General features: G+C 42.4%; 1 protein-coding gene across 7 annotated transcripts in view; it reads left to right on the forward strand.

Annotated features, from left to right (window-relative positions):
- The window catches only part of si:dkey-172j4.3 (diacylglycerol kinase delta), a 115,982-nt gene that overhangs the window by 40,954 nt on the left and 49,931 nt on the right, over window positions 1–25,097 (forward strand). For 6 of the 7 annotated variants that reach the window (XR_010464546.1, XM_065021783.1, XM_065021785.1 and 3 more), the window contains exon 3: window positions 23,788–23,898. Coding sequence is in view for 6 of the 7 variants with exons in the window: in XM_065021783.1 (XP_064877855.1) it covers window positions 23,788–23,898 (111 nt within the window). In the remaining variant the exon portion in view is untranslated. Of the gene's footprint in view, window positions 1–10,243; window positions 10,696–23,787; window positions 23,899–25,097 lie in introns of those variants that run through there. The other variant, XM_065021787.1, reaches the window with a different exon arrangement.

Here is a 25,097-nt window from a genome sequence, read left to right on the forward strand (position 1 = left end):
GAGCACTATTCAATTTTAGATCAATGCATTTTCAGCCATTCCTGAACTTGAGACCAGAAACAGGCTACCTGAGGGCAATACCAAAATAAATGGTCTATTGATTCTGTATCCTCACAACAAAATCTGCAGAGCTTTGATGATTTTATGCCCCAAATTGTCAACATTTTGTTGGTGGCAAGAATTCTATATAATTATTTTAAGTCTTGAATCTTGCGTTGTTTTATATATCGACTCATACACCCTGTACCATGGAATCGCTACATCAAAAATCTCTTCCCAACTATTTTGCAATCTGTATGGCACCGTTGTCAACATCCTGGTCCTCAAATTAAACTCGTATACTTTCCTATTTATGCTATTTTTATTCCTCTGCCAGTTTTGATCCTTTATATTGGGCAGACAGACCAGTTCCCTTGATTTTCTTAGAGAAGTAGAAACAGACAGTTTTGTCAATATTTAAATGCAGGGAAGAATCAGTCATCCATTAAGAAACATGTACCATAGCGTCAGTTAACTTGTTAACAACTTGTCTGTTTTTTGAGTGTAATGTACATACAGGGCTGTATCATCTGCATACATCTGCATGTTAACTTGTGGGCAAGCAAGTGGGAGATCACTTATATACTGTAGATGGTAAACAGAAGGGTGCCTAATATTGACCCTTGTGGGACCCCAATGTTATAGTAAAGAGAGTCCGACTGAGTGTCCCCCAGACTAACCCTTTGGCTTCTATTTGTCAGATAGGAATACATCCAACTAATGGCTTCAGCCAACACATTACGGGGGATAGTTTGGATAAGGAGACCGCATTATACTTCAAAGTATCAAAGGCCTTTTTAAGATCTAAAAGGGCTGTGCCGACTTCACCAGATATGTCTTGTTTAGATTTAATGCACTCCAGAAAATAGCAATTGGCTGTTTCGGTAAAATGGTTGGAATGGAATTTTTCCAGCAATTGTTAACAGACAGATTATTTCACTTATAATTCACTTTATCACAATTCCAGTGGGACAGAAGTTTACATACACTAAGTTGACTGTGCCTTTCAACAGCTTGGAAAATTCCAGAAAATGATGTCATGGATTTAGAAGCTTCTGATAGGCTAATTGACATAATTTGAGGCAATTGGAGGTGTACCTGTGGATGTATTTCAAGGCCTACCTTCAAACTCAGTGCCTCTTTGCTTGACATCATGGGAAAATCTAAAGAAATCAGCCATGACCTCAGAAAAGAATTGTGGACCTCCACAAGTCTGGTTCATCCTTGGGAGTAATTTCCAAACGCCGGAAGGTACCACGTTCATCTGTACAAACAATAGTACGCAAGTATAAACACCATGGGACCATGCAGCTGTCATCCCGCTCAGGAAGGAGATGCGTTCTGTCTCCTAGAGTTGAACATACTTTGATGCGAAATGTGCAAATCAATCCCAGAACAACAGCAAAGGACCTTGTGAAGATGCTGGAGGAAACAGGTACAAAAGTATCTATATCCACAGTAAAACAAGTCCTATATGGACATAACCCGAAAGGCCGCTCAGCAAGAAAGAAGCCACTGCTCCAAAACCGCCATAAAAAAAACAGACTACGGTTTGGAACTGCACACAAAGATCGCACTTTTTGGAGAAATGTCTGATGAAACAAAAATAGAACTGTTTGGCCATAATGACCATCGTTATGTTTGGAGGAAAAATGGGGAGACTTGCAAGCCAAAGAACACATCCCAACCATGAAGCACGGGAGTGGCAGCATCATGTTGTGGGGTTGCTTTGCTGCAGGAGGGACTGGTTCACTTCACAAAATAGATGGCTTCATGAGGAAGGGAATTTATGTGGATATATTGAAGCGACATCTCAAGACACCAGTCAGGAAGTTGAAGCTTGGTTGCAAATGGGTCTTCCAAATTGACAATGACCCCAAGCATACTTCAAAAGTTGTGGCAAAATGGCTTAAGGACAACAAAGTCAAGGTATTGGAGTGGCCTTCACAAAGCCCTGACCTCAATCCCATTGAAAATTTCTGGGCAGAACTGTAAAAGCGTGTGCGAGCAAGGAGGCCTACAAACCTGACTCGGTTACAGGAGGAATGGGACAAAATTCACAAACGTATTGTGGGAAGCTTGTGGAAGGCTACCCAAAATGTTTGACCCAAGTTAAACAATTTAAAGGCAATGCTATCAAATACTAATTGAGTGTATGTACATTTCTGACCCACTGGGAATGTGATGACAGAAATAAAAGATGAAATAAATCATTCCCTCTAGTATTATTCTGACATTTCACATTCTTAAAGTATAGTGGTGATCCTAACTGACCTAAAACAGGGAATTTTTACTTGGATTAAATGTCAGGAATTGTGAAAAACTGAGTTTAAATGTACTTGGCTGAGGTGTACGTAAACTTCCGACTTCAACTATATTTTTCAGCTACTTTTGATAGCACTGGAAGAATGCTTTTAGGTTGGTCATTTTTCACCGTTGTTTGGTCACCAGATTTTAAGCAGGTATCACTGCTGCAGACTTCTAAGCATTGGGGAAGAACCTATATTTGATGGACAGAGATGGTCAGAGAATATTTGTGTGTCTTCGGGAATACAGTCTCTAGACCAAATCATTTTTTTTTCTAGAGTTCCCGAAGAAGCTGATAGTACTGTCCACTGCTGACGCTGAGATTTCAGGAATCTGAATATTGGTTTATTATTGTCCATGGGAGTGAGAACTGTGGTCTTGGTTGAACATCCTTGAGCCAGTTCCCTGACAGAGTCAACAAAAAAAATGTTAAAGGTGGTGGATATGAAATTGGAGTCTTGAATTAGAATCCCATTAACCTTTCTTTCAGGATGTTTTTTGGACATTTCAGCTCCTCTCCCTGTTAGTTTGTTGAGATTTTCCCAAATCACTTTGCCGTTTCGTTTTGCGTCATTGATCAGTCTAAGAACTCTGCTTTTGATTTTGTTTTTATTCCTCACCACCTTATTTCCCAGTGATGTGAATATACGTCTGGCATCATTCTGACCAGACTTCAGTGCTTTTTTCAAGGAAAGATCCCGTTTTCGCATCTGCCTCCAGAGGTCCTCGTTGATCCATGGTAGGGAGGTTTGACTACTTGACTTATATTGACATTTCCTGGTAAAAGAGGTATTCACTTAGTCAATAGCTGACATAAATGTTCTGTATCCAGACTCTGGGTCTTCATTGCATAACAGATCAGACCAGTCAATTTGACCTATAGCTGCATCGTAGTTACTCTGCTCACTTTTTAAGATTTTTTCTATCATACTGTTGCACATTGATATAGTGAGCTTTCTAACCACAATGTAGCATTATGGTCAGATATGCCAGTTAGTAAGTTAATGGACATAGTTATTCGATCAGATATGTTAGTGAACAGCAGATCAATTTGAGTCTGGGATGTCTGTGTTTCTTTAGTTGGTCCTTGTATTTTCAGGTTGAAATGTTCTGTGATTCCTGATTTTTTTCCTGTAAATTTTGTTTTCACAGTTTATATTGAAATCGCCCATGAAGATGATATACTTCTTATGATCACATTTTTTAAGCATGGCATTTAGATTATCATAAAACAAGGTATCAGATGTTAGTGGTCGATATAATCCAATAATTGTGAAAGACATATGAGGGGGAGTAAGACATTCAGCCTCATACTGTACATTCACGGGACATTAAAGGTGGAAATAGGAGAAGATTTATTCAGCCATGTCTCAGAGAAACAGAAAAAAATCAAGATTGGAGTCAGTCAATTAATGTTCCACCTGTTCACTCTTAGGAATAATGCTACAAATATTCACATGACCTCCTAATATTCCTTTAGGTTTGGGATGAGGGTCACAGAGCATTTTAGTCTGATTAATGGTTTGAAAAAGTTCATGGTACAATGTTTTCTGATAGCAGGATTAGGGAGACTGAGTTCCTGTCTCAAAGGCGGGTTTTGTTTGGGACATGTATTAAGAGTTTTCATTAAACTGTGAATATCTGCAGATTCCTCATTCTCTTGAAAAGACATGTCAGTGACAGAGGTTATACTCACATACTAAGAATGTCCTTCTAGATGATTTCAATCATTCATGTTCCACCATTCATTAATAATTTCGTTCTGGATGGCAAATTAGGGGGACTTTTCTCCACTTCTCCTAGGAATATATCCTCCATATCAGCCTTCTTTTCTGCTGGTGTCCTAACTACAGACTCTGATGGGGAGATTCGTACCCTAGGCCTCTTGGGCATTTGTTGATTACGGATTGTTTGAATAAAGGCCAGCATTGATGTTTGGCCGCTTTTTTTGAATTCCCCAGTGAGTTGCACCGCATTTGGGGTTGCACCGCGTTTGGGGTTGCACCGCGTTTGGGGTTGCACCGCGTTTTCCATTAGGTTATGATTGTCACTGGTCTCAGTAGCCACTTTCCCAGCTTCATTTAGAAAATGTTTCCTCTTATTCTTCTTCTTTTTGCACCTTATGTAATTCCAGTGTAGGAAGACTGTACTCTATCATCTCCTGACCCCTTTAGAGTGGGATTATGTCTGCTAGTCATGTCTACGTGCAGGTCCGTCATAAAACACTTTGATCCAGTGAGGGCCATGATCTTTACAAACCCTGTGATTGGAGTGATGGGGGCTGCTTCAACATATACAAAACAATCTCCATTGGAGCAGTTTGTGAGTTGACCCTTGAATGTTATCATGCGCCTCATCACCCTCCCCACCACCTTTACATCCAGCTTTTGCCAGAAACTCAGTCACAACACTACCATCTGCTGATTCAGGTAGTTCTTTAATTGTAACTTGAATTGAGTTCTGGTCAGACATGCGTGACATCAAACTGAAAGGATTATTCTCTTAGAACGCAACATGTTTTCCTCCGACTCTTATTCCTCTGATCAGAAGTGTTGTCCTGGCTTCCTTACTGAGAAGAAATATACGCCAGAGTGCACGTACTCTCTGTACTAACCTCAAGTAGTTTGGATGAATTTCATGTATGAGATGGTGGCAGAGCTCTTCCTCCTTAATGGGGTTGGCTATGGCCTCCTCCTTCTTCAGGATGTCTCTCGCCATGATAAAAAGAGGTAAAACAGTCTCCTTTGTGGCATTTCGTCCCAGATCCTTGCTCCAGGTCTAATTTCCTTGACATCAGTTTCTGCATCGCTGGAGATGGCCACAACTGCAGCAGCCATTTTAATGGTTGTGTTAATGTTTAAATGAATTTGTTTAACATTGAAATGTATCAGCATTATACAGTGAAGATACTTCTTACTCAAGATTGATGGATGGTTGATCCTCAAATAGATTGGCTGGATTCAGTGTTCTCCAGCAGTTGAAGCTTCTTGGTTGGGCTGAATACTAGACAAAGGAGATGTCAAAACATAACAAAACAAAATATGGATATATCTTTATAGACCTTGGTCAATAAATCCCACCAAAACACTATTTTTTATTAATTTTTTATTAAAAGGCATCCAATAATTCACCTGCCCACAATTTTCCAGAGAGAGAGGGGGAGATAGCGAGAGAAGCCAGCAGAACAGCCTACCCAGACCCCAACACAACAATGGGATAGACAACCCACCAACCCAACAGACACCCTCCCTTCTAATAGCCACCCTGTCAACTCCTCTGATTGCTCTTTTGACAACCCACACACATCCACTGAGGACACACAAAAGCCAGAGATTGTGCTCCTCGTTGACTCAAATGGCAAATATATTCAAGAGGAATAACTTTTTCCCAAACACCAAATAGCTAAGCTCTGGTGCTCGAACACTAGACATGCCCTGGAGCTGTTGTCAGAGGACAGACTAGGGTCCTCCAGCCCCATAATTCACACGGACACAAATGACCTGAGGGCCCAGCAGGAAAGGGTGGCCACAGCACTCAAGGGAGTGATTGAAAAAGCTTTTTACGCTTTCCCCAACACACAAGTGGTTATCTTCACCCTGATACCACAAAAAGACTTTCACCCTGCCACCATACAGCAGGTGAATACAAGCATTTCGCGAGACTGTGCCTCAAAACCTAATGTCTACCTGGCCCACCACTCCACCCTGGACTTTAACAGCCTTTATGACCAGGTCCACCTCTACAAGGCAGCCATCCCAACTTTTGCCAGGACCCTGAAGGACATCACCCTGAACAGTAGCCCCAGATCCTCACACAGGAGCAATGGACACCCCGCCCAGACCAGCGAGACACCCTCCCCGACCTGCAAGACCCCTCCTGAAAGACCTGCACTGAGAGAACCCACGCCAAGAGGATCTACACCCAGACCACAGCATCACAAGCCACACCCCAACCAGCTAAGACCACCCCAACTAAACCCTTGCCACACTCTATATAGGCCCCCCCATATCAGACCTATGCCCCGTCTGCCCACCCCATGCTCCCTGCCCCTGCAGCAAGAACCTCAACATGACAGCAGGGCATATGCCCAGGCAGTGAGCAGAGCAACAGGCCCAACCCCCACTATTACACCTGCCCATCCCCCATCCTGCAACCTAAGAGGTACGTAATCAGATGCTCAACATGCTCTGCTCACAGCTACTATGATGGTCCGGGCCTAAACCACACAAAAACAACACTAGACACTATGGAACACAAAGCTTTTACTATCCCATCCTGGAATATACAAGGTCTGAGGTCATCTGCCTTTGGCCTAAAGAGCAGGAACCCAGACTTCATCAAATACATTTCATGTACAGACATTGTCATCCTACAAGAAACATGGTATAAAGGAGATGGACCCACTGGTTGCCTTCTAGGTTACAGAGAGCTGGTAGTCCCATCCACCAAACTACCAGGTGTGAAACAGGGAAGAGACTCAGGGGGTATGCTAATTTGGTATAGAGCAGACCTAACCCACTCTATTAAACTAGTCAAAACAGGAACATTTTACATCTGGCTAGAAATGAATAAGGAAATGATCTCAACAGAAAAAAATGTCTTCATATGTGCTACCTATAACGATATACATTTAATATCCGCTACCTATAACAATGACAGCTTCTCCATCCTAGAGGGGGAGATCAACAATTGCCGTGGTGACCTAAATGCTAGAACTTGTCGCGAACCTGACACCCTCAGCACTTCCTCCGAAGTCGGTCCCTCTCCTTGTTCGGGCGACGTTCGGCGTTCGGCGTCACCGGTCTTCTAGCCATCGCCGATCCACCTTTCATTTTCCATTTGTTTTGTCTTGTCTTCCCACACACCTGGTTTCAATTCCATCACTTGCATGTCGTGTATTTAACAGGCGGTGGCCCGTTCCTGTAGGTTCATGCTCTACAACATCCGCAGAGTACGACCCTGCCTCACACAGGAAGCGGCGCAGGTCCTAATCCAGGCACTTGTCATCTCCCGTCTGGATTACTGCAACTCGCTGTTGGCTGGGCTCCCTGCCTGTGCCATTAAAAACCCTACAACTCATCCAGAACGCCGCAGCCCGTCTGGTGTTCAACCTTCCCAAGTTCTCTCACGTCACCCCGCTCCTCCGCTCTCTCCACTGGCTTCCAGTTGAAGCTCGCATCCGCTACAAGACCATGGTGCTTGCCTACGGAGCTGTGAGGGGAACGGCACCTCAGTACCTCCAGGCTCTGATCAGGCCCTACACCCAAACAAGGGCACTGCGTTCATCCACCTCTGGCCTGCTCGCCTCCCTACCACTGAGGAAGTACAGTTCCCGCTCAGCCCAGTCAAAACTGTTCGCTGCTCTGGCCCCCAATGGTGGAACAAACTCTCTCACGACGCCAGGACAGCGGAGTCAATCACCACCTTCCGGAGACACCTGAAACCCCACCTCTTTAAGGAATACCTAGGATAGGATAAAGTAATTCCTCTCAACCCCCCCCCTTAAAATATTTAGATGCACTACTGTTCCACTGGATGTCATAAGGTGAATGCACCAATTTGTAAGTCGCTCTGGATAAGAGCGTCTGCTAAATGACTTAAATGTAAATGTAAATTTAACCCTCTGATCCCCACATGTCTTTGTCCGGTAATGTTTTTTGTAAGTGCTTGTGCACGTTATGTCTGGGGTTTTTGTCCCATTGGATATATTGTTCTTGTTCACAGTGATTTTATTCATTAAACTGCGCCATTGTAACATAGTCTTTGCTCTCCTGTGCCTGACTTCTCTACCTCCAGTACGCACGCCTTACACAGGGGGATAAACACCTACCTGGGGGTGAAAACATTCCCTCCCCCATATGCCCCCCTAGACACAACTACGACAACATAACCAGGAAAAACGAGTCACAACTCCTGCAGCTCTGTCGGACGCTGAGTATGTACATAGTCAATGGTTGGCTTCGAGGGGACTCCTATGGTAGGTACACATATAGCTCATCTCTTGGCAGTGTTACTGTAGACTACTTTATCACTGACTTCAACCCAGAGTCTCTTAGAGCGTTCACAGTCAGTCCTATCAGATCACAGAAAAATCTCACTCTACTTGAACAGAGCTTTGCTCAATCATGAGGCATCAAATCTAAAGGAGCTGAATACTATTAACACATGCTATAGATGGAAGGAGAGTAGTGTGGAAATCTACCAATCCCTTCTAGATAATTTTCTGGACAAAATTTTTCACTGTAATAGTGAAGGTGTAAACCTGGCAGTAGATAACCTAAACACTATAGTTGACCTCTCAGCTTCCCTATCAAATCTAAAAAATGTCAAGCAGATAACCTAAGAAATGAACAACAATGACAAATGGTTTGATGAAGAATGCAACAACCTAACATAGAAATTGAGAAACCTATCCAACCAAAAATATAGAGACCCAGAAAACCTGAGCCTATGGCTTCACTATGGTGAATCACTAAAACAATACAGAAATACACTATCGTTCAAAGGTTTGGGGTCACTTAGAAATGTTCTTGTTTTTGAAAGTTTTTTTATTTTTTAAATGTCCATTAAAATAACATCAAATTGATCAGAAATACAGTGTAGACATGGTTAATGTTGTAAATGACTATTGTAGCTGGAAACTGATGATTTTTTATGGAATATCTACATAGGCATACAGAGGCCCATTATCAGCAACCATCACTCCTGTGTTCCAATGGCACGTTGTGTTAGCTTAAAGGCTAATTGATCATTAGAAAACCCTTTTGCAATTATGTTAGCACAGCTGAAAACTGTTGTTCTGATTAAAGAAGTAATAAAACTGGCCTTCTTTAGACTAGTTGAGTATCTGGAGCATCAGCATTTGTGGGTTCGATTACAGGCTCAAAATGGCCAGAAACAAATAACTTTCTTCTGAAACTCATCAGTCTATTCTTGTTCTGAGAAATGAAGGCTATTCCATGTGAGAAATTGCCAAGAATCTGAAGATCTCCTACAGCGCTTGTGTACTACTCCCTTCACAGAACAGCGCAAACTGGTTCTAACCAGAATAGAAAGAGGAGTGGGAGGCCCCGGTTCACAACTGAGCAAGAGGACAAGTACATTAGAGTGTCTAGTTTGAGAAACAGACGCCTCACAAGTCCTCAACTGGCAGCTTCATTAAATATTCCCGTAAAACACCAGTCTCAATGTCAACAGTGAAGAGGCGACTCTGGGATGCTGGCCTTCTCGGCAGAGTTGCAAATAAAAAGCCGTATCTTAGACTGGCCAATGAAAAGAAAAGATGGGCAAAAGAACACAGACACTGGACAGAGATATGGCTTTTTCTTTGCAACTCTGTCTAGAAGGTCAGCATCCTGGAGTCGCCTCTTCACTGTTGACGTTGAAACTAGTGTTTTGCGGGTACTGACTGACTGGCAAGATCTAACTGACACACTTTACATTTATATTGCGTTTATATTCTTTGATCAGTGTAATATCTAACAGAGACAAGATGGGTGTGTGTGTGTGTTCCCATCTACAGTATCCAGTCTAACAGGTCCTACCTGTTCTATTTTTAGCTCAGGTCTCCCCTCCCACTTCCTACCTGAATACACACCTTAAAGAGGAAGGTGTGTGAGAGAGAGAGAGAGAGAGAGAGAGAGAGAGAGAGAGAGAGAGAGAGAATCAAAAGTGTTTGGCAAAGAAAAGAGGTGAACGGGTTGAGATTAAAGAAGGAGAGAGGGAGTGAAAAGGAGGAGGGTAGATGATCTGCATGGCATCCTGGTAAAGGTGTATCCTCTTACACACCTGAGAGGGAGTGCCTTAATCCTAAAGCCCAAAAGAGGGAGTATGTAGAAACATTTTTGTTGGATCAGCAGTTAACACAGAGATAATCACCACAACGTTAGACTGTTCAGTCACCAGAGAGAGAGAGAGAGAACACCGAAGAAGAAAGTGAAGCATTAAAAAGCAGAGAGGACTTCAGTAGTCTTGCTTAGGATTTTGAGAGAGAGGGAGATTGACAGAAAGAGACGAAACAGAGAGAGTGAGACAGAGACAGGCGGAGATTCTGTTGTCCTGGTTCCCAGAAAAGTAAAGTGGAAAGTAGTGTCTCCCTATTGTAGTTAACAGGCTACCTGCAAGTGAAGACATCAATGTGCGACAGACAGACCAACAGACACACTGTACAGAGAGGCAGACAGACAGAGAGCCATCATGCCCAGGTGCTGTCCTAGCAGTGTGTGTTGTCTGGCCCCCCTGCTGTTCCACTGTGAGGTGGGGGCAGGACACGGGGACGAGAGCCAACTCAGTCACGGAGACGAACTGGAGACCAGCTACACAGAGAAACCACATAGCTACAAGATAGAGGTATGCATGTCTGTGTGTGTGTGTGTGTGTGTGTGTGTGTGTGTGTGTGTGTGTGTGTGTGTGTGTGTGTGTGTGTGTGTGTGTGTGTGTGTTGCAGCAGGCCCACTAACAGAGCCCACATGGTTAGATAGGGTTTAATTGGTAGTAAATGTGATTTGTCCTACTTTAATGACTAGACTCGTCTGTCTGTCTGACAAGATCTAACTGACACAGTATGCACTGAGAAAGAGAGAGGAGGAGGAGAGGAGAAAGGGATGAATGGGTGACTAAGGACTGACAGAGTCTAGAGGAGAGGTTGAGGTAGGGTGAGGTAGTTTCGTTTGGTTGTCTATGAGTTACCAGCCTCAAGGGTTGATCTTACACTTCGTTTACCTACCAGTAAATTATCTGCCTTTGTTTTCTTTCTCCCTCATTTCTTCTACATCAGTTTCAGGTTTATTTGATGCAGTCGGCGTTGTTGTTTTCATTTTACCTTTATTTAACTAGGCAAGTCGGTTAAGAACAAATTCTTATTTTCAATGACGGCCTAGGAACAGTGGGTTAACTGCCTTGTTCAGGGGCAGAACGACAGATTTGTACCTTATCAGCTTGGGGATTCGATCTTGCAACCTTTCGGTTACTTGTCCAATGCTCTAACCACGAGGCTACACTGCCGCCCCATGAGCGGCTCGGTTGACTGATATCATGAGCGGAAATGACATAATATTGTTTTACCCAGTTGCATATTGCTCATTCAATGACTGCATCAATTGCCTGAATTCTTACACTGCTCTATCATTCACCACATATTTCAGTCTGAGACTGCCATCATTGAAGTCGTTTGTGGTGACGTCAAAATGAGGGGTGTTATACAAAACAAAGTCATGATCTATTGGATCATCTCTAACCAATCAGAGTAGCGAAGCCAATGACAAACTTTCAAATCTCGGCTTTTACCCACTTTTACCCACACACACACATACAGACACATACAAACTCTGGGAATCAGATTGTGTATGCCTTGATATAGCAATGCATTTGATTTATTGCTGCAACAGAGGTACTTATCTCTCTTATTACTCTCACTTCTACTGAGAGAGAGGAAGATAAATAACATGAGAGGATGGTGAGAGGATGCTCCTTAGCATACAGCATAGAACTGGGAGAAATAGACAGAAAGAGGAAGTGTTCTGTGCCTTACCACTCCTTCTAGCCATTGTCAACAAGGAGACTAGACACGTTTGTCTAGTCTGTGTCTGTATACATTTCTAATATACTATCCCTCTCCTTTTCCCTCTCTCTTCTCTTTGTCTCTCTCTCTCTCTCTCTCGCTTTCTTTCTCCCAGTCTTGCCATCTCTCTCCAACACACACACATATATAGGTCATTCTCTTGTATGCATGCCCAGACTCCGATGAGCCAAACACTTTTATCAGGGGATCATTGTTGAAAAGATTAGAGAGAGTTAAGCCCTATGAAGGACACCGCAATTGTTTTAAGGGGAATGGAAACACGTCAGGAAGTAAAGCTGAGCAAAGCGATGTATTCAATCCACTAATACTAAACATGTACTGGTAACATATATATTATATATATTTGAAGCATTATGATCTTGATCGTTTATTAGAGGTATGGATAGCGCCATCTTGAATTGGTAAGAGTGAGCAATGAATGATGTAAATGTAAATGTGATATTTTAGTTTTTCATTTGTAAGAAATGTAGCAAACATTTCTTAAAACCTTTTTTTATCAAGGCACAAGGCGAGACCCAAATGCAGACACAGGAGGCAGATGGGTGGAGTCTTACCATGTTTATTAATCCAAAGGGGTAGGCAAGAGAATGGTCGTGGACAGGCAAAACCAGATCAAGAGTCCAGGAGGTACAGAGTGGCATACAGGCTCGTGGTCAAGGCAGGCAGAATGGTCAGACAAGCAGGTACAAAGTCCAGAAACAGACAAGGGTCAAAATCAGGAGGACTAGAAAAAGGAGAAATCAAAAAGAAGAAGAACGGGAAAAGTGCTGGTTGACTTGGAAATATACAAGATGAACTGGCACAGAGAGACAGGAAACACTGGGATAAATACACTGGGGGAAATAAGCGACACCAGGAGGGGGTGGAGACAATCACAAGGACAGGTGACACAGATCAGACCATGGAGCACTCGAAAGGGGAGAGTCTCGTGACAGAACTGGGAAGAGTGTTCCGGGCATACTCCACCCAGACCATTTGACGGCTCCAGATAGTGGGGTTAGTTGAGACCAGGCACCTTACTTAAGGTGGTCTCCGGGTCTTGGTTGGCTCGCTCCGACTGACCGTTAGTTTGGCGATGGAATCCGGATGACAGGCTGGCCGACGACCCAATAAGGTTGCAGAATGACTTCCAGAACTGAGACAAGAACTGAGGACACCGATCGGAGACCATGTCTACTGGGAGTCCATGGATCTGGAAGAGATGCTGCACCATAAGATGGGCTGTCTCCTTGGCAGAAGGTAGTTTGGGAGAGGGATGAAATGGGCGGCCTTGGAGAACCGCTCGACTACTGTTAGAATGACAGTGTTGCCATCAGACGGAGGGAGCCCAGTGACAAAGTCCAGAGATATATGAGACTAGGGACGCTGAGGAACCGGTAGTGGCTGCAAGAGGCCAGAAGGAGCTTGCCGGTGGAGTCTTGTTTTGAGCACACACAGTTGTCGTGTCTTTGGCTATGCCGGATTAAGTGATATGACATGCTATTCTATAAAAATAATTTCTCCGTAATTAATATTACCTGATTGAGCTAATCATGTAAATGTAATTAACTAGGGCACCACTAAATAATATTTATAGAGCTGTTATCTTCCGAATAAACTCTTAAAGACCTAGTAATATTTTACATCAATAGCAGTCCATATTAATCGTCATCTTAATTCAGTCTGATCTGAAAGTTGTAAATTCTTGGTTATCTGCACGAACCCTGGCTAACAATTTGAATCAGCAATACAAAATTGGGTTTAATCATTTATTTACTAAATACCTAACTAATCACACAGAATCACACATAAACATAATTAAATCATGACTTGATTACAAATTACGTCATTGAGGAAAACGTCCCTAGCGGGAGGAACAGATATGACAGCTTGTTACAAAAAAAGAAAAGGGGCTGGGTTTGAGTGAAAGAGCGGAAAGACTGAGGAACAAAGTGAAGAAGCTGTACTATCGTAAATACAGTATCTTATGCATTCTAAATTACCTCCCATTTGGAAAATAAAAATGCAATAAATATTTACTCTTCGGTAGGTTGGTGGTAGATGGAAGGCTGTGTTGCCCAACCGAGTCCTTTGAAGAATGTCTCTGCTGGTAAATTGGATACATTGTAGTAACGTTGTTGTGTGGTAGACGGAATACTCTGTCTGTTCCTTCCTAACCCTCGGTTGCGTCTGCTGTTGCTAACTCAACGGCTAGGAGGTATCACTTCTGTAGTGAATAAGAGTTTATACCATTCGCAACCAAAGCTCACGCTGATGTTGGCTTCATTCTGTAGTTATTATCTGAACCATTCTGACATAGGACCGACGTCCTCACGTCCTCGGAACAGGAGGTTACATTGTCGTCAAGGGCCTATATAGGAAGGGAGAGGAGGGCGTTTGAATTTTTTTTATAGCCCATGTCCCTTCACAGGGGCGGGCCACTGATTGAGCAGAGCCCTATCTTATGAAAACCCAAATCTCACATTTTAGAAGCTAAAATCACATTTCATCCCATCATGAATAATTTCATATTCAAACATTTAAATTGAACAACAATTCCATGTGAATCCGATAACTCTGATGTGTAGACTTTCCACTGTAGTGTTTATGTCATCTTATCATTGATGAGAATGTCTCAGGTGACAACCGAACTGACATCATATTCATTAAGTACCACCGCATATGTTCAATTGGTCGAATTACCAGAATATAGTTCATTTCCCCCCACCTGATGTTCCCAGAATCTCTATGTTAACCAAGGGTTTGCAAATGTAACATCAGTAAGGTAGAGAGAGAAAAACGGGGGGAAGAGGTATTTATGACTGTCATAAACCTATCCCCAGGCCAACGTCATGACACAGTGCATGCGATGACGAAGGTAAAGACATCAGGGACCATTGTTAGCCGGGCCCCCTTCAGGTCCAGGTTGAGAGCGTTGCGCCTCGCAAACCAGGTTCTCAATACCCTAAATCCACAGTGGCAGCAAGGCATGAGGTAGGGAGAATGGTTTCGGAAGTCGAGGGTGTGGCAGAGGAGCTGTATAGGCGGGAGAGAGCATCAGGCTTCACATTTTTAGACCCAGGACGGTAGGAAATTGTAAAGTTGCATCTGGTAAACAGGAGGGCCCACCGGGCCTGCCTTGAGTTAGGGCGCTTGGCTTAATGGAAATATTCCAAGTTTTTATGGTCGGTCCAGACCAGGAATGGCTGTTCTGCTCCTTCCAGCCAGTGCCTCCACTCTCAGTTGCCAACATCATAGTTCCTCTCAGCAGGATTGAGACGATAGGACAGGAAGGCACAGGGATGAAGCTTCTGGTTCTGGGCAGATCGTTGGGACAGGATGGTCCCCACGCCAAAATCCAAAGCATCCACTTCCACCACAAATTGACACGAGGGGTCCGGATGGATGAGGATGGGTGCTGTTGTGAACTGATGCTTCAGGTCTACAAAGGCTTTGTCGACAGCTGGAGTCCATTTGAACGGTACCTTGGGGGAGGTGAGTGCCGAGAGGGGGGCTGCCAGGGTGCTGTAATCCCGAATGAAACGCCGGTAGAAGCTTGCAAACCCAAGAAACCGTTGAAACTGCACCCTGGACATTGGCTGAGGCCAATCCACCACTGCTTTCACCTTTCCAGGATCCATCTGAACATTGCCTTCAGCAATGACATATCTCAGAAAGGTGATAGAACTCACACTTCTTGGCTTTCACGAACAATTGGTTCACCAGGAGGCGCTGAAGGACCTGTCTGACATGGAGTACATGTTCTTGGGCAGATCGGGAAAAAACAGGATGTTGTCCAGGTAGACGAACACAAACCGGTTTAGCATGTCCCGAAGCACATCATTGACCAAAGCCTGGAAGACTTAACACCCTGATTTGCTTCATAATAGCCTTTAACCCATGGTCGGGGCATTCCGTCAAGGAACTGAGCCCTTCCAAAGGGCCCTGTAGAAACTCCTGATGTCTCCCAATGGTGGCTCCCTTCAGGGAGATAGCTTGGCGGAGCTGATCCAAGTCTGCTTGTAGATTGATCAAGAAAAAAAAAACTTAATCCATTTTAGAATAAGACTGTAACGTAACAAAATGTAGAAAAGGTCAGTGAACGCACTGTAGGTAGTAGTAATGGGAATCCTAGTAACCACCAAGTAGCTCAGATTGTCACTGGTCATTTCCCCTTTCTTGCATGCTTTTAATTTGTTCCCATTCGGACTCTTTATGTATTAGACTATAGGCCTAATGTATGTAAGAAGAAATGTAAGTTGTGAAAGCCAATTATTGTTATCATATGCCTTATTCATATAATATGATGAAATTCCCGTACAATTTTGATACCAATATCCCTGAGATTAATGTTGTATAATGTCATGATATAACTTTTTTTCAGGTTTGAATGAGACAATGTATTCCCCTAACCTTATTCTTTCAATATAGTTATTGTTGTATGAATATTATATTACAAATGTAAGACTTTCTAATATGTTTTGGTGCCAGTCAAAAGTTTGGACACACCTACTCATTGCAGGGTTTTTCTTTATTTTTACTATTTTCTACATTGTAGATTAATAGTGAAGACATCACTATTAAATAACACATATGGAATTATGTAGTAACCAAAAAAAGTGTTAAACAAATCAAAATATATTGTAGATGTTAGATTCTTCAAAGTAGCCACCTTTTGCCTTGATGACAGCTTTGCACACTCTTGGCATTCTCTCAACCAGCTTCATGAGGTAGTCACTTGGAATGCATTTCAATTAACAGGTGTGCCTTGTTGAAAGTTAAATATATTGAATTTGAATTGGGTTTTTAGGGCGGCTCTAAAATTATGGCTTGCAGTGATAATGCAAAAAAAATGAATGCATTCAGTTGTACAATTGACTAGGTATCCTGCAATTTATCGTACAGCGTCAGAGGGGTCAGTTTTTTCACCTTTTCTCCAGTACTATCGGGCCATTACCATGTCAATCAACACTTGAATAGAAACATAGTTCACACCCCAGATGTTGATGCCAACAGTCGCTGTAATCCCATTAGTTTTCATTGCAGCCTCGTTTGAATGCAGCGGTTGCGCTCATTTGTACTGAATGGGGTTAGTCAACAGTAGCTGACTAACTAACATTAGCCAGCTAGCTGGCTAGCTTTATTGGTGATGAGACATGAGTATGAAATTGTAATTCTGATGAATGTTTTAGGGACTCCTGAGAAACCAGGAAATCAGGCTCTCATCTTGTGAAACAGTGGATGTAATGAGTCTAGCTAGCTTAAGCATTTACTGCAAATTGAATGTACAATTTTGTACGCTTGCCTTGCTGTTATTTCTCATGCAATGCAGTTAAAGTAACATAGGTAGCTAACTATTTTCTTGCTTATTATGTATTGGAGGATAAACATATCTGTATGCCTATGGATGTGTAGCTAGCTATGCAGCCAATCTGTGTATGGACCCTAAAACGGTTGGTATAAATATTAGTTCAGAACCTAGCTATGAACCTCAGCTATCATCTTCGGCAAAATCGTTCGCAAGGAGATTCCTGCAAAAATATTATTTGAAGATAACTGGCTATAGCCAGTTGTATCATCTTCAAAACAGTCTATGGATTGAGTAGAATATATTCACTGATCATGTACTCTACCTTGGCAAATAAAGGTGCAGTTCAGGTATGAATGTCTGCAAGATTATTTTTCAGTCATATCCAATACCAGGTGTATCAAATTCCAGTCTTTCAATGATGCTGTGTCTGCATGTATGTATTACAATTATACACATCAACAGTGTTTACCACTCCTGCTCCTGGGACATCAATGGTTACTATGCAATAGACTAGAGACATGATTTAACTAGTTAAAGGCTGATTTGTAATTCATATATACAGAAATAGAATTTAAAGAACTGTACACTACACTTCCTATGCATCATGTAAATACTCTAAAACCGGTCCATCTCAACATTTTATTTATATTTATCTAACCTTCATTTAACTTGATTTAATATCTAATTTCCTTAATCTGCATTGATCTGATAAACACAGGACAGGTGTAGTATTTCATCAAACGAGAGACTTAATTTCAACCAGTAGAGAATGTGAAATGATGTATTGAAAGAAGTACATTTCCCAAGTGTTATAAATACATAATACGTGCAATATCAATATTATAATTGTAATATCATATTATAAATACAAGTTCAATCTGTACTTCAATGCACATCTGGTGTGCATTATAAAAGCAGAGGAAGAAATAGGAGGTAGTGAGAGAGGTTTAAAAGACAGAAAGGGAAAGAGGTAAGAACAGAGGAGCAGGGAAGACAGCATATGATTAATGAATCACAGTGCTACCCTAATATTCTCTCAGTTCATCCCAATTACATAATAGTGTCTCTAGTGGTGTCTCCTAACCAGCCTTTGGCTCCCAGTCGACCCGATGGTTATCTTAAGAGCGGGTGAGTGGAGATGACTGGACTGGGGGTTGGCATCCTCTCTCACATCAAAACATACCTGCAGACGAGAGACAGATGGAGAGAGAGAGATATCATTTTTATGCCTTGTGTTTTTTTAAAGTCTTAACACTGTCAGTCATCATAATCATCAGGAGGTGAAACGCAAAACTGACCTTGGATCATTAACTCTGGGACTACTACACCTCTATCTGTATTTCAATGTAAAGCATCTCTTTAATAATGCTTCTTGTTGACCTGACCAAGTGACCTCTCACCTCTGATCTTGCCGTGCCCTCTATGTAGGCAGTTCAGATGCGGGAGGGGTTCACCGACACAGCTGATATAACCTAGAGGATTTACAGAAAAGGGGAGAGAGGGATGAAGTGAAGGAGAGAGACTGTTATTGAGAAAATAAGGTAGTTAAAGAGACAGTACTCAACAGGAATCTGTGTGTGTGGCCTCACCTGGTGTCCACACTAAGTGGTTGCAGAGTACTTTGTGCTGAAAAACATGCACAGACAACTCAAAGACAAACACTATAGTGTAGTTCTAGAAATAATGAAGTGGCTTTGTGTTCATGCCTCTCTCTCCCTCTTATTCTTTGGCGTTATTAGGAGTCCAATTGTTCTACATTTTTTCAATATGGGTGACTTAAAATAGCCTGTTTTGTTACCTTAACAGCACCCTTACCTTAACAGCACCCTCACCTGAGAAGTAGAAATCAAAAGGAGAGAAACTGAATAAATAAACTGAATAGGAGAGGAATTGAATAACTGCAGTTGACATAGCTAAGTAAATGGAAGAATACTCTTATTGCAATGTGGATGGCTCTTAAAAGAGCGTTTGGTTGTGCATAGTGTAGTCTATGGAGTTGCCAGAGAACAGCACCCTCCTTGAAGAAGTAGGAGGTGAAGATCTCCCGCACACGGATTGCCTCTCTTGCTGCGTTGTTGGACCCCATCCTTGAAACGTCCTGCAGAGCAGCAGGCTTCTCTTCTGGCACACGGCGGCAAGTTGGTCCTCGTGTCCATCCTCATGAAGTTATGCAGGACACAGGTAGCCTTCACACGCCTGAATTCCCCCAGGAGGCAACCCAGATGGCCCTGGTCAAACAACCTTGCAGTGCCCTACACGGTAACTGTAAGGAAATTGTTTTGAAGGAATCTCCAGTTACAAGGTATCTGTAGGAATATGGAAGATAATGTCATTATTAGAATTGTACATCACCAGGTCATTGTGGATTACTAAAGTATAATATCCCTTATAACAAATCATGATAACATTGGATAGATAGATGCATGTGCACACACATTTTTAGCATGTGACAATAGCAGGATCATATCAAATATAGCATCATAAATGAATACATAAATACCACTTGAAGCTTTATGATGAGTTTACCATTTGAATCAGCTTTGTAGTGCTGAGGCAAAAACAAAAATGTTCATCCCTTTGAGTCCAGGACTGAGAACCACTGTTCTTCATTGGGACCTCTTCATCTGCAGACAGGCTTTCACAGCTCTCTGTATCTGAGGATAGAAAACCTCACAAGAAACAGACTTCATTATACTCAAGTTAGACCGCACTGAATATTACATTACTATTATCTCCGTCCTCACTTCTAAGGACTGGAACTACACAAAAGTACCTTTCCATTCCAGATTAGTCTACTCTCTCACTTTTACAGTTGGGGCTGCTATCCTTTCACCCTCATCCGTGGCTGTTAGCTAGCTACCTTCAAATGCATTTGGAGTTTCTTTTTTTACAGTGATAAATACATCAAGATAGCTAGCTAATATGAAGTTAAGTAGCTGGTGATATTTAATTAACTTAGCTAGCTATCTATACAGTATGTAAAGTTGGCTAGATAGCTTGCTAGCTACGTTAGCAGCTAATTTGAGTTATTTTTTTTACATTTTCGAAATGTGTCTACTTACTTGAATAAGTTCTCCCAGCCATGTGGACAGTTGGTAACAGGGCAGCAAAGTTTGTTTGTCATCAGAGCATTTTAGAGCATATTACTATTTACATGTGAATAAATTCATGAAATGGAGAATGGATTCAACTATTTACCCATTTAATAACCAGACCTTCATATAAATTTGCTATGCTTAATTCTTGACGCACAATCGAACGTGCTGCCATATGCTGCCAGCACGCCCACAAGCATGCCACTCTGGGCAGCCTAAGCGGCACGCAGCAATTTACTGTGTGCTAATGTACATGAGCCATCAGTCAATCCAGAAAATATCAAGAACTTTGAAAGTTTCTTCATGTGCAGTCGCAAAAACCATCAAGTAACAGAAACATTTCAACATCAACTGTTCAGAGGAGACCTTGTGAATCAGGCCTTCATGGTCTAATTGCTGCATAGAAACCACTACTAAAGGACACCAAGAAGAAGAAGAGACTTGCTTGGGCCAAGAAACACAAGCAATGAACATTAGACGGGTGGAAATCTGTCCTTTAGTCTGATGAGTCCAAATTTGAGATTTTTGGTTCCAACCACGATTCACAGTTCCAGTTAGCTGGTGTTCTAAAGCCTATTGTTTCCATTCCCCTTAAATGAATTGGGAAAATGGAAAGGAAATGAGAGTTTTCATGACATCAGAGACGGTCTTTAGACGTGTGTGTGAGTGTGTGTGTTTGTGTGTCTGTTTGCCAGGATAGATAGCTGAGTTATGACAGTTAAAAGGTCCAATCTGCTATGCAAATTCTGACGTGTGTCTGACGTATCTACACTTACCACCCAGCAGAGTCCCTTGAGCAGTGCCCAGCTTTGAACACACACACACACACACACACACACAGTGAAGGTGTGAACAGCCCTGTGAAACATATGGGGCCATTTTCACCTTGACCACCAGGATAGTCAAACACATCACACTCTCACACATGCGCTGTCAAACCTGTCAGATTGTGTGTGTTCACCCAGTGATTCGCTATGGGGGGGGGGGGGACACACCTGTCTTTGTGTCTGGTTCCCTCAGGACATATTTAGGGGTTGCGTTGACACACAGGGCAGCATGCCACTGTTAAACCTGTCACTAATGTCTCTCTCTGTCTCTCCCTCTATCTCTTTCTCTCTCTCTGTCTTAGTATGCATATACACTGAGTGTACAAAACATTAAGAACACCTGCTCTTTCCATGACGTACTGTAGACTGACCAGGTGAATCCAGGTGAAAGTTATGATCCCTTATTGATGTCACTTGTTAAATTCACTTCAGTTAGTGTAGATGATGGGGAGGAGACAGGTTAAAGAAAGATCTTTAAGCCTAGGGGACAATTGAGACATGGATTGTGTATGTGTGTCATTCAGAGGGTGAATGGGCAAGACAAAATATTTAGGTGCCTTTGAACAGGGTATGGTAGTATGTGCCAGGCGCACCATGTTTTTCATGCTCAACAGTTTCCCGTGTGGATCAAGAATGGTCCACCACCCAAAGGACATCCAGCCAACTTGACACACTTGTGGGAAGCGTTGGAGGCAACATGGGCCAGCATCCCTGTAGATCGCTTTCGACACCTTGTAGAGTCCATGCCCTAATGAATTGAGGCTGTTCTTTGGGCAAAAGGGGGGGGGGGTTCCTAATGTATTTGTAATGGTTGGTATACTCGGTGTACATACTTTCACTTATTTACTTGTATCTCGTTTCTGCCCTTTTAAGGCATGTCAAAACACATAGCCCTATTCTCATTTGATGTCACGTGTAGCATTCTTAGACAAAGATGAAATCATGTACAGTACCAGTCAAAAATCTGAACACACCTACTCATTCAAGGGTTTTTCTTTATTTTACTATTTTCTACATTGTAGAATAATTGTGAAGACATCAAAACTATGAAATAACATAGTTGCCTTAATGCCTTGATGACAGCTTTGCACACTCTTGGTATTCTCTCAACCAACTTCATGAGGTAGTCACCTTGAATGCATTTAAATTAACAGGTGTGCCTTGTTAAAAGTTCATTTGTTAAAAGTTCATTTTTTAATGCATTTGAGCCAATCAGTTGTGTTGTGACAAGGTAGGGGTGGTATACAGAAGATAGCCCTATTTGGTAAAAGATCAAGTCAATATTATGGCAAGAACAGCTCAAACAAGCAAAGAGAAATGACAACACATCATTACTTTAAGACATGAAGGTCAGTCAATCTGGAAAATGTAAAGAACTTTGTGAAGTCGCAAAAACCAACAAGCGCTATGATGAAACTGGCTCTCATGAGGACCGACCGCCACAGGAAAGGAAGACCCAGAGTTACCTCTGCTGTTGAGGATAAGTTCCTTAGAGTTACCAGCCACAGAAATTGCAGCCCAAATAAATGCTTCATGAAAACCAAGAAACACGAGCAATGGACATTAGACCGGTGGAAATTTGTCTTTGTTCTGATGAGATTTTTGGTTCCAACCGCCGTGTCTTTGTGAGACACAGTGTAGGTGAACGGATGATCTCAGCATGTGTGGTTCCCAACATGAAGCATGGAGGAGGATGTGTGATGGTGTGTGGGGGCTTTGCTGGTGACACTGTCTGTGAATTATTTAGAATTTAAGGCACACTTAACCAGCATGGCTACCACAGCATTCTGCAGCCATACGCCATCCCATCTGGTTTGCGCTTAGTGGGACTATCTTTGGTTTTTCAACAGGACAATGACCCACACACCTCCAGGCTGTGTAAGGGCTATTTGACCAAGAAAGAGTGTGATGGAGTGCTGCATCAAATGATCTGGTCTCCACAATCATCCGACCTCAACACAATTGAGATGGTTTGGGATGAGTTGGACCGCAGAGTGAAGGAAAAGCAACCAACACGTGCTCAGCATATGTGAAAACTCCTTCAAGACTGTTGGAAAATCATTCCAGGTGAAGCTGTTTGAGAGAATACCAAGAGTGTGCAAAGCTGTCATCAAGGCAAAGGTTGGCTACTTTGAAGAATCTAAAATCAAAACTATATTTTGATATATTTAACACTTTTTGGATTACTACATGATTCCATATGTGTTATTTCATAGTGTTGATGTCTTCACTATTACTCTACAATGTAGAAAATCGTTCAAATAAAGAAAAACACTTGAATGAGTAGGTGTGTCCAAACGTTTTACTGGTACTGTATGAGGAAGTTGTCTGTAAGTTGTTTTTGCCATATCGACTTGTGCTGGAATGTTGCTAGGTGATAGAGGGCATCATATGCATGCCAATGTGTTTCCCTAAATATATCTTGAAAACTTTCCCGGCATTTGGAGCCAATGAAACTGAATGAAATTATTTGAAAAGTTATGCTTCTTGATTATATCTTGTATTTCATAATCTCACCCACACACATAGACATCATGAAGCACACACACACAACCTCTCTCTCCACCCCCCCCACACAACACTCCACCTAACAGCCCATCCCCACATGCCCTATCTCAAGCCTCTCTCTCTCTCTCTCTCTCGCCATAGAAAAGTGTAAAGGAAGGGATCCTATTGAAACAGACCAGTTCTTTCCAGAGATGGAAGAGGAGATACTTCAAACTGAGAGGCCGGACACTTTACTATGCCAAAGACTCCAAGGTAACTAGTTTGTAGGTTTAACACTTCAACTATTATTATTATTTGACCAGGCCCAGACATTTCTTGGATGTGCAAGCTGTCACTTTTTTCACATGATTAAGTATGTGGGTGTAGTTAAAGGTTCAAATCATTTCTGAGTAACAATGACATACTTCACTGCGATTGTTTTCAAGCAAAATGGTAAAAAACAAACAAAAATGGCTTCTTAGCAAAGAGAGATTTCTCAAGCTAAAATTTTGTTAGGACTGTCTGGAAGTGGTCTTAGTGGGGAAGGAAAAACTGAAAACGAGTTGTTATTGGCTGGCTGAGAGGTTTGGATTCTCTTTCTTTTTGGCCTATTAACTAATTTACCACCTGGTGATGTCCCCAGGCAGACCAAAACTCCATCCCACCAAAACAGGCTGAAATTTCAGGCGATCTTTTCAAACCGCTCTTACACTAAACGGGCATAATCATAATTGTCACAATTCCCCAGTATTATTCCAACCTCATAGTGTGGAAATATACACTGCTCAAAAAAATAAAGGGAACACTAAAATAACACATTATGAAATACTTTTTTCTTTACATAGTTGAATGTGCTGACAACAAAATCACACAAAAATTATCAATGGAAATTCAATTTATTAACCCATGGAGGTCTGGATTTGGAGTCACACTCAAAATTAAAGTGGAAAACCACACTACAGGCTGATCCAACTTTGATGTAATGTCCTTAAAACAAGTCAAAATGAGGCTCAGTAGTGTGTGTGGCATCAACTTGCCTGTATGACCTCCCTACAACGCCTGGGCATGCTCCTGATGAGGTGGCGGATGATCTCCTGAGGGATCTCCTCCCAGACCTGGACTAAAGCATCCGCCAACTCCTGGACAGTCTGTGGTGCAACGTGGCATTGGTGGATGGAGCGAGACATGATGTCCCAGATGTGCTCAATTGGATTCAGGTCTGGGGAACGGGCGGGCCAGTCCATAGCATCAATGCCTTCCTCTTGCAGGAACTGCTGACACACTCCAGCCACATGAGGTCTAGCATTGTCTTGCATTAGGAGGAACCCAGGGCCAACCACACCAGCATATGGTCTCACAAGGGGTCTGAGGATCTCATCTCGGTACCTAATGGCAGTCAGGCTACCTCTGGCGAGCACATGGAGGGCTGTGCGGCCCCCCAAAGAAATGCCACCCCACACCATGACTGACCC

The sequence above is a fragment of the Oncorhynchus nerka genome, linkage group LG8, assembly GCF_034236695.1.
Source record: "Oncorhynchus nerka isolate Pitt River linkage group LG8, Oner_Uvic_2.0, whole genome shotgun sequence".
NCBI classification, from domain to species: Eukaryota; Metazoa; Chordata; class Actinopteri; order Salmoniformes; family Salmonidae; genus Oncorhynchus; species Oncorhynchus nerka.